At 30.7% G+C, this 15,029-nt stretch overlaps 1 protein-coding gene across 3 annotated transcripts in view; it reads left to right on the forward strand.

The window, feature by feature from the left end:
* The window catches only part of LOC143229081 (TATA box-binding protein-associated factor RNA polymerase I subunit B-like), a 55,429-nt gene that overhangs the window by 15,641 nt on the left and 24,759 nt on the right, over nucleotides 1-15,029 (forward strand). For all 3 annotated transcript variants that reach the window (XM_076460867.1, XM_076460866.1, XM_076460868.1), the window contains one exon: nucleotides 9,229-9,325. In XM_076460867.1, coding sequence (XP_076316982.1) covers nucleotides 9,229-9,325 — 97 coding nt within the window. The remainder of the gene's footprint in view (nucleotides 1-9,228; nucleotides 9,326-15,029) is intronic.

Consider the following 15,029-nt stretch of genomic DNA (forward strand, 5'->3'; position numbering starts at 1 on the left):
AATCTAACAACATAAATGACTGAAATGCATGTGCCATGGGTATATTGATACCCAATAGTAAATATTTAAATCTTTCTTCTGAAATATGTACTATTATTTTTTTTCCTACTGTCTTCTAAGTTTTGCAATAAAATATTCAACACTCACCATCAATTTGCTGGTTTGTTAACATGAAGTTTAATTCCCTGGTGTATCACAAATATAAGGATTAGCAAATTCTAATTGTGTTCTGAAGAAACATGAAATACCACAATTATTCAGTTAATGATCTAACAAAAATAACCAACCCAAATTGTTTTGGAAAAAAGTACAGTAATTTATGACTATTTTCTCTTTTTTTTCTTAAGTTCATAAGCTATTTTATATAACATATAAAAATAAAACAGAATGCAGTAATAAATTGAAAGAAGTTACAAATGGAAACAAAGAAAAAATTACAATATGTCATTCTCATTTATTGCTGATAAAACCTTTTGCTGAATACCAGGGTTTACCAGATCAGCTGAAATATGGCAGGCATAATAATGATTTAGGCAATATTTATATCATCAGCATTCATAGACAATTAAAAGTCAGAGGTAAGAAAAGTATTATGTCAGCAAAAGCACGTCAGGGCTACTTGAAAATTATTATTAAAGAGGTATTTTCTGTTAAGTGCTAAATTTCAGGAGAATGTATTGTCACATTAATTTTCAAATGCTGAAGGATTTTTTCATAAATGGGTTTTTGTAAAGTTTCACTGAACTTTTGAATTGCATATTGTACTTTATCTATTCAGAGAGTTTTTCTGCAAAAATTTTGAAAGATATCAAAATGCAAGAAGTATTAAAGAAGTTAAATGTATTGAAATGCTATAAATGTCTCTGTACATTTAGTGTCTTAAATATTTATATTTAGTTTTTCAGGAAAAAGAATAAAAGTGCGCAAAATTGTATTTTGAAATTCATAAAGTTTAACATGTTTAGAAATTATATATGTAAAAACGGCTGGTATGGGTAGAGAAAACTATGTAGAGGAGCAAACAACATTTAGACCTTTTTCAGTCATCTTCAGGTTCACCAAAGAAGGTTGAAATGTTGTTTGCTCCTCTACATAGAGTTTTCTCTGCTCATACCAACCATTTTTACATATATTTTACTCTATAAGTGGGTTTTCTCGTCATCTCAGATGTTTAGAAATTGACCTAGAATGGCACTGGATGAAAAATAAAAGCCACAAAATGTTCCAATCATAATGTTCTAAAAGTATGATAATTCAAAATTATCACACCACAACTTGATCTTTAGTAGAGATATGAGGACCTACTATTCAGAAGGACAGGTGTAGTGATGTGTTTGTGAAATGCAACAAAATAAGATTTGTGAAACTGAAGCAAAAAATATACACTTTAATTTTGAAGAAAACAGAATAATGGCTAATTATACTGGTGGAAAGGGTTATTGCATTGTAGTAGATGTAGTTGAAAAGTAAAAGTAAACTGTATTAACCCTTTCACAATAGATCAGGGTTCAAAGGCAATAACATCACATTTTTTGACTTGCATTCAAAATTTTATTGAACTACTATTTTATGAATCAAGTTGTAGATTATAATTCAAACTTTTATGTTATATATGAGTTGTTAATTCACAAGTACATATTAAAAGAACACATTTAAATATAGATTTTAGTGAGTAATGTGGTATATTGAATGCAGTGCAGTTTGAAATTATGTTTGTGATCTCAAAATAAATATAAAGTCTGTAGTTTCATACAAATTAGGAACTGCAGTTAATAATATTATCAAGCTAGAATACAAAATTAAAACCTCGTATCTTTGTATTCTGCTGACATATAGCTTATGTACTGTATCATACATGGTGGCCCCATTCAACTCTTTCCATTTTTTGAAAGGTTCTATTACATACATTTACTTCAATAATTGACATTGTGAATAACCAATCAACAATGTAGAATGTCCCAATAGTAGTTGCCCCATCATTTTATTCTATGAAAATACTACAGTGTTCTTTCGATCCAAGATTTCAGTGAGGTAAGTGTTGTCTTTAGTCTGCTCAAAGTTTCATATTTTTTAAAATCTAAGTTAACGTCTTAGTTACTAAGTTTAATAAATTATAGTGAAATTCTGTGGTATCAGTATAGTTATTTATGATTTTTTTGGTTATTCAAGTGTATATACATGTAGTGAAATTAAATAATTACACTAAAATGAAACCAAATAAGTAAAAATCATGAGGAAGGACTGTGTTAAAAACAGCAAATTCCAACCTCTGATTAATTATATTATACCATAAATTTTTAAACCATAAACAAAACACCTTAAAATTAAACAAAATACACTACATATTTTTTTTTAAAAAGATCCTATGGTACAAGCCACAACGTGGGATTATAAAATGTATCCTAGATTTTGGAGGTGACTGAAAAAGTAGGACCCACATTGCTGTGGGAATACACCATCTTTCAGTGTTAACTTCCAATTTGTTAGTCTTACATAACAAGATTAGAAATTTATAAATTAGGAGAGTGAGAAGTGGGTGCTCAAGCCCATAATGTCCCACATCTGTATCACTCTTTACTGCCTGTAGACAGTTGTGGGAAGGTGACTACTTTCCCATGTTAAAATACGAATAAGATAAGAAATGAAAATAAAAATCAAATGAAGAATAAGAAAAATAAGGCACTACCATTTTGGGGTAAGTGAGATAAAAGTTACCTCTTGAAGTTAGCATTCCTGCCCCCAGTATGGTAGAGGCACTACTTAACACATCAGTAAAGTGATAGTTAATTGATGACTGCCGTGCTTTTATATGTGGCTCAAGGTGTATGTCCATGTGAAGCAGTGCCAAGTTCTTAAATGACCTGATTTTTAACTTAAAAAAATTTTTTTTTTGTTTCTACCCTAGGATCTTTTTTTTTAATATGCAATGTATTTTGTTTAATTTTTATGTGTTTTGTGTATGGCTTAAAACTTTATGGTTTTATAAAAGACCAAAAAAAATTTTTTTTCACATGCAAAATTTTAAAGGATTTAGCAACTGAGTATAAAGATGAAAAGAGATAATTGTTGGTTTTACTTCTTGATTTATTGTTCTATATCTTATGAAAAAATAAGCTCAATAATTTATTTCTAAATAGTAATAATCTATACATATATATGTGTATAATAATTGTTTGGGTTCTATTTTACCAAATACTGCATCACTAAAACACAGTCAAAACAGGAAAGACTAAATGTCAGGTCTGTATTACTGGATACTGACCTGAGTGCACTTGTTCCATGTTGATGCAAGTTATTTGATGTTAGGTATATGTGACTGGAGGGTCAATGTAACAAAAAAATAATAAATATATATGTTCATATGTAGCATTATGAGGCTTAAGGTACATAGATTAAACATTTGTGTTTTCATGGTATAATATGTAGTCATTTGTGCTAAAAAAACATTTATTTCCTAAATTTTTTATGATGGATATGAGGTTGGTCAAGTGACAGATTCCACATAGTTAGAGTACAGGAAATAACTTAAAGTATAAAGTTTTGTTAAAAGTAACCATTTGAAATGTATTTAGGAAGTTTTAAAGTTTACTCAAATAATATTTTAGATTTTTGAGACAAATATGTTTTTTAATCATAACATGAAATCACTGCGCTCAGACTAGTCCTGAAACAGACTCTATTTTCACAAACAAATATTTAGTAAAAATATTTCATTAAAACATCTGATTTAATCTTTGTAATCTTTAGTAAAATATTACCTAATTCTTTGAAGATACACATGCTGTATCAAAAGATATAGTGCAAATGTAGAGATGAACTCACATTATACCAGGCCCATTGTTAACTCTGCCATGGGCAGGTCATAGTGAGCATGTCATGAATTCTTAATGTAATTAAACTCCTTTACTATCATGTTATGTGAAGAAACTTGTCATCAAAATATAATTAATAAGTCAAATTTTAAGATTATATATATTTTAAATTCTTAATTTTGTAAGTAAATATTAAAAAAAATCCTCAATCTTCCCTCATCAGAGAATTGCAACATTTGCTCTGTTGGTCTTACCTCTTCTCTGTTTTATTTACCTCAACAAGTATGAAATTGAAAGTAGGTTACTCATTACATTATGGCCCAGCATGGCCAGGTGGTTAAGGCACTTAACTCATAATCTGAGGGTCACAGGTTCGAATCCCCGTCGCACCAAACATGCTCGCTTTTTCAACAATGCAGGCATTATAAAGTGATGATTAATCCCACTATTCATTGGTAAAAGAGTAGCCCAAGTGTTGGCGATGGGTGGTGATGACTAGCTGCCTTCATTCTAATCTTACACTGCTAAATTAGGAATGACTAGCACAGATAGCCCCTGAGGAGTTTTGAGCAAAATTTGAAACAAACCAAACCATTGTAATATAGTTATTACTCAGACTAAGCATAATTTTTATAGCCTTCAATCTTATTTGTTTATGGAGACTTAAAATAGAACATCTGACCCACATATGCCCACATTACACATCCTCTCTTGCACTAATTACAAATAGTAATATTTAGTATATTTAATTTTATCTGATATTTAATACTGTAATATTTATTATATAGAAAATCAGTTTGATCTGTCAAATGATATATTATACTACATTGTTTTCTGTACAGAGAATTGTCTGTTTTGCTTCTAGTGCAAAGTTTATTCCCACAGAAACATCAGTGAGCTTAGCTGAATTTTTAACAGTTCCTGTTGCATTGTTAGAAAGCCAGAAAATTTTTAATAGGTATAGGACATTGTCTAGCTTTCTAATAATGCAATAGAAGCTGTTAAAAATTCAGCTAATGGTACTAGTACAAAAACATAGAGTTAAGTTCTTTGACAGTGCATAGTTGTAATGCTTTCTGAAAGTTTGTAAAATTTCATGAAGATATATAAAACATATTAAAAGTTATAATATAGAAACTGAAGAATAGTTTAGGGTTATATACTTTTTTAATTGACGAAGTGCATAGGAAGTGAGTTAAAAACGTAAGTTTACTTGATCTGCAGAAGTAACAGATAAAAGCTTGGAAGGAATTTTAACACCAAGTCTTGACTCTTTTAGAAGACAAAAGTGCATTTATAATGCATATTTTCTCTGTAGCTGAGCAGTCAGACAGATCATAAGAATTAAGAAGTATAACTGCTCCTTGGGACAGTTGTAAAGCAATTCTTTTCACACACTACATTATAAAGTAGAATACAATATGGCTATTCTATGAAATAATAGTAAGCTTTTGAGAGTGGATATTACTATGGAAAGTAATATATCAGGCCAAACTGAGCACAATTTCAACTGTATTTAGTACATTCTAAATTGGAATTTTGAAAAATTGAAAAACATTGTAAAAACGAAATATATTAACGGGAGAGTAAGGTACCTAGTATTTATATGCTATAAAAGTTTATTGCTATTTTTACAAATCAGAGACCTTAAAACTTCATTAAAAAGAAAAACAGAAAAGGTTATACATAGCTAAACTAGCTCATAGTATTGTGCATGTACATATTAACAAAAATAAGTTATTTTTTGAAAAATTACCACTGCATTCCAGATTCTGTGTTCTACTTACTTTGGCTATTACAGTTGTTTCTTTTTTCTTTATGATATTGTCAGGTTTGTAGTATTTCTATTTTCTAAACATTTCCCTTGAGCAAGATTATATCTAAAACCTCTTACGTTCTAAACAAGTACTGTATCAATTAAGCTTTAAAGGCTAATCTCATATCTGTAACTTTTTAATAACTCAAACTACAATACTTACTAAAGGGAAGAGTGCACCAGTGTAAACTATGTGGTAAATGTGAGCTGCTAAGTACAAAGCTACTGTTGTAGTAGTAGCTTTTGTTAATAGTATTGAAAAGCAACAGTGAATTTAAATTGAGGCTTAGAAACTGTGTATTTGATTTATTTAGCCATTAATGCTTTAGCATTTGTGTAATAAGCTCTGATATCCATGTATGAGATAGAGAATTATTGGTCATTAGCTTGATAAAGATCATAAGGTAAGTACTAGTTAGTATTGTAAAGGAAATATTGACCTTAAATAAGTCACCATCTTCCTGTTTATAACTCTATATTGAAATTTTCTTTAGTTTAATTAATATATTAAATAGCAGTGAAAAACATTGATTTGTGTATGTAGGGGTTAAAAAAGTGTTTACAAATGTTCAAGCAGTAGAGAAGGGAAGCAACTAATGGCTTTTAATACATTTTAGTGTAAATCTCTTCAGGTTCAGTTTTAGGTGATGCTTAAACATTTTTATAAAACAAGTATTAGACACCACTGATTAAATCAAGATTGCATACCACAAGTAGCACACATTTTTACTGACCGATTTGAGCACCATTTGCCATAAAACATTTTTATGTATATAATTTAAAATAAAAACATTCCATGAGGGAGTGATGAGTGACAATAACAAAGTTTTAAATCTGTGTGCCAATTTAGATTGATTAGTGTGCATTTGTCTTTTATGTTACGTGATACACGTTTGAAAAATAATACAAAACACATTATAAACATTAGTGAAGTACAATAACTGTGGCAATATCTCTGTTTGTTGGGTGTATGAAAAAACTGATGAACACTTTAAATATATGCGCACTTTTATTTTTACAAAAAAACAATTTATCAGAATATTTTAAATTGGTTGAACCCCCTTGTTTTGTAGGAAGGAGACTATAACAATTAGGTGACAAGTTTGGTCAAAAGACATTGTTAGTAAACTGACAATATTTTGTACATGCATATTAACCAAAATAAGTAATTTGTTGAGACGTTACAACTAAATTCAAAATTCTGTGTTTGACTTTGTCAGGTCTTGAACCCAGTGTTCAGTGCACAGGATCTGAGGTTGTGCAGTTCTGCCATGTAACAAACCAAAAAAACAGAAATGCACACTGTCAATGTATTACAAGAGTGATTATCAAATCCTACTGTTCAGTGTGATAACAATAACAATTGGGGCAGCTAGCGCAGATAGCTCTTAACTAACTTTGTTAAAAATGAAGTAAGCAAACATTGTCAAATCATGTTTTTATAATGCAAAATTATACAAAGATTTTTTTTTATCTACCTACATAATAAATTTATGTATGCATAGAAAAATTAGAAACTTACCAGGCTTAAATATCTTTTATAATTTTTTTTAACTTTAAGTAACTCAGTTTTTGTAGATTGGACTTTCTTATTCCAATACTTTTTGCAGCAGTACATTTTTCTATATTTCTACAGATAGCTATGTTATGTATATGTATTATTCACCTATTTGTCTTTATAGAATTTGAAAAATTATTGGCAATTATAAAAAATTACACTGTTTTATAATAAGTGTAAAAATTAAAAGATGAATTTTCCATAAGGAAATACATTTTTTGTCACTAGAGGTAGTTAACTACCTTTAAATTGATAAAATTATTCAGTATACTAGGACAGAAACACTAACATTAAAGTAGCTGGGCATGTCCCATCTTTCCCATGTTATACTTGAATAAACTGTCAAAGAGATAGAGATAAGTTGGGTGTATGAACTTCATAAGACATATGAAGGTAGGGCTTGTAATTCTATTTAATATTTTTTATTTATTTTATTTTTTTTGTAAGGGTGTAAATTGGAAGTAATATAAAATGTATAGTAGTAATATGAGGGTGGTTTTATTTCATTTCTACTTTAGGAATTATTAGAACTTTTAAGGACAGAGTTTGGGAGTAACATATAAAAGAAATATATTAGGGTGTTTTCTTCTTTTTTTTTTAGTGAAAACTGATACATTTTAACAAAGTTAAGTCAACAAAATCACAAGGAAGGACTGTATTAAAAACAGCAAATCCAAACCTCTGACTAATTATTTTTTTAAAAATTAAAATAAACAAGCTGACACAAAATAAATTGAACAGAATATGTTGCACTAATGAAAAAGATCTCAGGGTACAAACTATAATGTGGGATTATAAAATGTACCCTAGGTTTGGGAGGTGACTGGAAGTAGGACCCACATTGCAGTGGGGTACACCATCTATCAGTCTTACGCTCCATTTGCCAGTTTTACATAAGAAATAAAAGAGTGGCAACAGATATAAAAATAGAAATTAGGAGAGCAAGATGTGGGTGCTTAAGCCCACAATATTCCACATCTATATCACCTTTCACTGCTTGCGGATGGTTGTGGGAAGATAACTTTTTTTGGTATAAGAAAGCTATCATTGGGACCAAAATGAAAGAGTTCCATGAAAGAATTAGAGTGATAAGTTTGTTGTTTTTTTCTGTTTCTTACAGTAGTGAGCTTTTAATTTATTACATTAACACATATATTGCTGCGTAAATGGCTTTATAAGTACAATACATTTCAGTTTTGCTCAACCAATGCTGTGAAATTGTCATTATTGATGAGCAAACATTTTAAAAGTGACTATAAATGAGACATTTTTATGGCTGCCTACTATTAAATACTACCATACTTAACTGTAAACTTAACAATAAAATACTTAGCTACACTATAGTCACACATTTTATCTTAGTTATTTATTCTGTATTCTTGAACTTGCTCCATAACAGTAACAAGACCATCTGAAATTGTTTTCAGTGAATGTTAAGGTACGTTTCCTCATTACAATTTTCTGCAGCTATACAGTAATATTTATGGAAACGCCGTATTCATCCATGTTATGTTCTTTTTTAATTTGTTTGTCTGCAGGCTCTTACAATTGGGATGCCTGTATCTGCATGGTATATTCCCCTAATAAGATGGGCTAAATTGTACCCAGCATGTTTATTTTATAGGGATAATGTGTTTCTAGGAATAGGTTTTCAGAGATTCAGAATGCAAGTCTGGTATCAAATTTTGTATTTCTGGGACCTCTTGAGCTTCCAGGAATACCATTTCCAAAACTGTGTGTGTACCCCCACTCAGAAGCTAACTGGACCATGTACTATGAGTGGGTGTCCTAGCAGTTTGTTGTCAGTTTGTTTGTTTTTTAAGGGGGGGGATATGGACATGCCATAGGGTAATTGTAGAATTTGGTTGGGATAATGGTAGAACTGAAACAGTACACTGAGGCCTCTGTTAATCGTGAGGAAGCCTTTGAATCCTTCCATGCAATTGGGTATTTCATGTAAATTTTAGTTACAATACCAGTTCCTGATTGCAAAAAACTTATTGTTAATTGTTGTGATGACATTGAAAAAATCCTCTTAACAGGTGGTCCAGAGAAGGAAGAATCCCACTCTATGATGCTTACCATTACCTACCAGCAAGAATGAAACTTCAGTGGTTTGATTGGAAATTAATGAATTTGGTAAACTAAGTAGTGAACTACTATTTCTGTATTGGTTAGAAAAGTATATTTTAACTATAAGATTATTAATTATATTTATACTATTCAATACGCATGAGGTTTACATATTGCACGATATTGAGTTGTTTTTGTTTTTTTATAACATTCAGTATCAAAATAAATAAATAAAACTGACCAAAATATCTTTTGTTTTCAAATGTTCTTCTAGTGTATATGGTTATATATATATTGAAATTATTGTGAGTGTGTTTCCTCTAGTTTCTTGTAGGCATGCATTAATATAAACTTGCCATTTAGTGCACCACTTTATATCTAAAAAAAATTATAGAAAGTATCTACTTATTATATAATCTCAGTCTCAGCAACATTTTTCTTTAAGGCAAGAAAATGTGTCAAAAGTGTGCTGTTAATTGTATGCAACATTAAGCAATGTATACTTTATGTGACATAAAAAGCAGAAGTAAAACTTCTGAAATTGATGTTATTACAGCGAGCATATAATATACTCAGATAATGTGTTAATTTTCTTTCATTACATACTGTAAGATATGTCAAAATTTCATAAATATCAATTATCAAAAAAGTGCATTACATATTAATATTTTGTGAATTTTGTAAACAAGACTTTGAAGCCCAAAGTATTAAGAAAATTATCTTAATCATTCAAAAATAGAAAAAACACTTAACTAGTAGAACATTAAAAGTTTCTTAATTCTATTGTCATAGATAAAAGGCAGTGTGATCTTATTTGTTGACTTCCATTTAATTTTACTAAATTTCTATATTATGAATTTATGTCAATAAGTTTGTTATAAAATTGTAGATTATAATTCAAATTTTAGTATTATCTCAGTGATGTCGAGAAACCCACTTGTTGAGAAATTTATATGCAAAAACGGCTCGTTTGGGTTGAGAAAATATTTTACATAGAAGAGCGAACAACGTTTCGACCTTCTTCGGTCATCGTCAGGTTCACAAAGAAAGAGGTAACTGACCGGAAGCTGACCACATGTTTGAAAGGGGTTGTGTAACTGTGTGTCGAAATGTAGAGGGCGGTATTAGATGTTTGAATATATAATTTTATTTATTTTATTATATTAATATAGGTATAAAGGCGTTCCTTTATATTGGTTTATTTTGGGTTTATGTTGTTGTATAAGTAAGGCTTCTTTAATTTTGCGTTTGTTTATGTTTGTTTCTTTATTTAGTATTTGAGTGTTTTCTATGGTTATGTTGTGTTTATTTGACTTGCAGTGTTGAAAACGTGTGAAGGTGACTTTTATGTTCTTTGAATCTGGTTTCCATTTTTCTACTTGTTTCTCAATATAGAAGTCGTGGCAGTTATCACATTGTATTTTATAAATAATGTTGGTGTGGTGTTTGTCAGTGTAGTTTTACATAGTATAGACCTCAGTTTTGTGCGGGTTTTGAATAAATTTGGTATTAACTGGAATGTCATATTTTGCTACTAATTTTGCCAAATGTTGGTTATTTGTTTGCTGATGTCAGGAATATATGGTATACAGCAGTATATGGTTTCGTGGTTTTTTGATTAAGTGAGCTGTATTTACTTTAGTTGGTTGATTTTGCTTTCTGTGTAGGTGTGTGCTTATAATGTTTTCTACGGTTTGTGGAGGAAACTTATTGATGTTGATGAAGTATTGTTTTATTTTGTCTAATTCATCGTTAATTTTATCTGGTGAGCATAGTTTTATGGTTGTGTTTATTTGGTTTCTTAGTATGTTGAGTTTTTGTTTTGTTTCATGTGCTGAGTCCCAAGGAATGTATAGTCCAGTATGGGTGATTTTTCGGTGGATTTCTGTTTTGAATTGTGTGTCAGTTCTTGTAATTTTGAGGTTAAGAAATGATATTTGATTGCTTTCTTCCTGTTCACATGTGAAGTTAATGTTGGGATGTATAGAGTTAATGTGATTGAAAAAATGAAGTATGTGTTCTGTAGATTTGAATCCCATAACCGTGTCATCTACATATCTGTACCAGTATAGTGGTGGATGTAATGCTGTGTTAATTGCTTGTGTTTCAACTTGTGTCATAAAAATATTGGCTAGGACTGGTGATACTGGGTTGCCCATGCTTAGGCCATTTGTTTGTATATAGTTTTGGTTGTTGAACATGAAGTTTGTTTTTATCGTGGTGAATTCTATGAGGGTTGCTAACTGGTTACTGGCAATTTCTATAGTTGGGTTAGGGTCTCGGATATAGAGTTCTAAGGCTATCTTGCAGGCTTCAGTGGTTGGAACTTCTGTAAAGAGGGATATAACATCGAAACTGGCCATTAAGGCTTTATGATTAAGTTGATTTAGATTAGACTTGAAATTAAAAGAGTCTTTGATGAATGAGCTGGCTGATGTTACATATTTGGAGAATGCCCATGCTATGTATTTACCAAGATTGTAATTAAACGATTCATATGTGGACATTATTGGTCGTAATGGACAATCTGGTTTATGAGGTTTGGGGATACCGTATATTTGCGGTGTGCGTGAGTCAGTTTTACGTAGGTAGGAATAAAGTGTTTGTGAAATTGTGTTTGCTTTTTTCATTTGTAGTAGTAATTTGTTCAGTTGTGTTTCGTGTGTCTTTGTTGGATTTGTGTTTATTTGTTTAAATTTGTTCGTGTCTGATAGGATGTTATTCATTTTTTGGATGTATTCATTCGTGTTCATTATGACTATAGCGTTACCTTTATCTGCTTTTAGAATTTTTATGTTTTTGTCTTGTTTTAGGTTTTTAATGGAATTAATGTCTCTTTTTTGTAAGGTTGTTTTTTAGTTTTCTGTTTTGTGAAATTATGTTGATGGTTTTGTGAGAAAATTCTTTGAAAAAATCGTTTAAGATGTTGTTTTTAGGTGTTTCTGGAAAATATAAATTTGTAATTTTACCTGGGAAGTTTAGCTGTTGGATATCAATAAAATTATCTAAGTTGTCTTCTTTATGTTGGTTGTGTTTGGTTGTTTCCTTGTTTTTCTTCTCTGTAGAAAGTATCACAAGTCTCCTGGCTAGGTCTTCTAAACATGTTTTGATTTCTATGGTTAGAATGTAACTAGGTGCTATTGCGAAGTTGAGTCCTTTGTTAAGTAGTTGTTTCTCGTCTGTGTTTAATTGACGGTCGGATCTGTTAATTATTTAAAAAAGAGTTCCTAAATATAGATTTTTGTGTGTATGTGTGTCACATGGTATGCTGAATATAACTTTGGTTCAGATTAGATGATTATGATGTCAAAATACAAAGTTTATAGAGTTTCTTACAATTTAGTAACTTGAATTACTGATATTGACAAGCTATAATTTAAAATAACTTCCTATTTTTTCTCTTTGCTGAGATATTGCTACAATGCTTATGTATACTTTCTTTTGTCTATGATTAGTTAATAACCAATTGAAAGCTCAGAATGTCCCTCTATTACTTTGTAAACTTTTTGAAATATTCAGGGGGACATTTTTTTTCTTTTCAAACAGTAATGTGAGACTTTAATTTGCTCAAAATTTCTTACTTTTTTTAGGCCCAAATAGAGCTTAGTTACTAAATTTGATAAATTATTAAAGAATTGTGTGGTATTAGTGTAGTAATTTATGATAATTTTATTATTTCAAAATGAACAGACAAAACCTAAAGAATTTAGTTTCACATCCTCCACTTGCAAATTTTGATCAGGGTTAGCAACCTATGGCAAGCAACAAATAAGTACAGCATTGTAACTAGGAGAGATAGTTTGCTATAATCTTTTTTACTGTTCAGTGTTTTAATAAAAGAATATGTCTAAGAACTTTTTTGTAAATAGCAATAATATGTATATACGTATAATATAACTGAAATGTGACTGTATGCTACAAAATACTAGTCCACTGAAGTAGAGTCAAGATAGGTAACTTTGTAATGGCTGGTTTTATATTATTGAATACAGTAACATGGGTGCATGTGGATCTCATCATTGCAACAATAGTAATGTTAGCCAGAACACAGCTGAAATGTTAATATAATAAAAATAACAAATGTATACAAATGTATAGTGGTATGAGGTTTAAACTATTTAGACTGAATGTTCTAGAACTATAAAAGCATAATTTATATTTTCTAATTATATGTGGTTGTTGCAAGGCTGGTCAAATTGATCTAATACATACAGACATACTGTAGTAGAAATAACAGATAAAATATAGTTTTTTTTTATAGAAAAAAAACATTTGATAATTAAGTGGAGGCTATAAAGATTTTTCATATGAAATTCAAAAATTTTCTGATGCATAATGGTATTTTTAATCTTAAACTTGCTTTGCATGTTTGATAATCAACATTCAAAAAGAATAAAAGGAATGATAGAAACATTACTTAAGAAATCTCAAAACTTAATTTTAAAAAAATTGATATTTTGCATATGAAAGCCTTGTAATACTTGCTGATAACATGCAAAATTTTATATATACTCTTACATTATTAGAAATCATAGTGTAATTGCTTTCATGGATACTTTCATTGTTACAACCTGGGTAAATCTGACCCAGCCCACATTTGTAGCATTAAAGATGCAGTGTAACAGCAGTTAGTACAGTGGCCATTCTGTTTCATGGAATGTGTGAAAAGATGAATGTTTATATTAAAACGTTTCAGCTCACAAATGTATCCATCTGTATTTTAACTCATTTCGTACAAGTAACTTTTACTGCACGTTGCAAGCTTTTAACAGAGTTACATTCAGAATTTAATTAAATTGGCTTATTATTAATGTACAGTGGAGCGCCATTAAGCCACGGACCAGTAAACCGCGAAATCACTTAAGCCGCTGTAGCAAGTCTTGTCCCAAAATTTTTGATGTATTAAATCTACTACCTGGTTTTTTAAAGTTTCTCACACTCTCCTTGTCGTTGACACAGACATGACAAATGTGAGCGAGGATTATCGTGGCTCACCGCTAATTTAAGAACGTGTAAACAATAGAAATCGACCGTTAATCTACCTTATCCGCTCTTTATGTCAGCTTTATGGAGGCCACCATTGTTACCGAATCACACCTCTCCATACATTAAAGTTAATCCGCGGTAAATTCGTGAAAAAAGTGATCAATAATTAAAGTATTATATTCAATTCGATAATCTGATATTTTTATGGAATTGTATAAATATTGGTCACAAACCCAATAGAAATCACTTCAGTTTCTGAATTAATAGTGAGCATATCATATTGACAAATTCCTACCCCATGAGTACCAAACGTAAACATGCATCGTACGATGTTCAACAAAAGCTGAATGTCGTAGAAAGAATACGAAATGGCGAAACTCGCACTAAAGTTAGTAGAGAGTTAGGCATATCTGAGTCTACATTGCGTGGGTGGATTAAAGTAACTGGACTGGTCTACACAAGCTGACACCACTCTGCATCAGGAAGTACAGGTCACCCAAGTGCTTCCATAAAGTGAACATGTCAACACTGCCAGTAGACTACACCCATAGCCAGAATGCCTGGATGATAGCTGCGATCTTTGAAAACTGGTTTGACAAGATGTTCGTCCCTGATGTCCGGAAACACCTGAGGAACAAGGGACTAGAACCTAGAGCCTGTCTACTCCTAGATAACTGTCCAGCCCACCTGCCTGCAGAGACGTTGAGGTCCAGAGATGGGAAGATTTTCGTCTACTATCTGTCCAAGAACACAACATCTAAGATCCAGCCCCTAGATCAAGGAA

This window comes from Tachypleus tridentatus, chromosome 10, assembly GCF_004210375.1.
Source record: "Tachypleus tridentatus isolate NWPU-2018 chromosome 10, ASM421037v1, whole genome shotgun sequence".
Classification (NCBI taxonomy): Eukaryota; Metazoa; Arthropoda; class Merostomata; order Xiphosura; family Limulidae; genus Tachypleus; species Tachypleus tridentatus.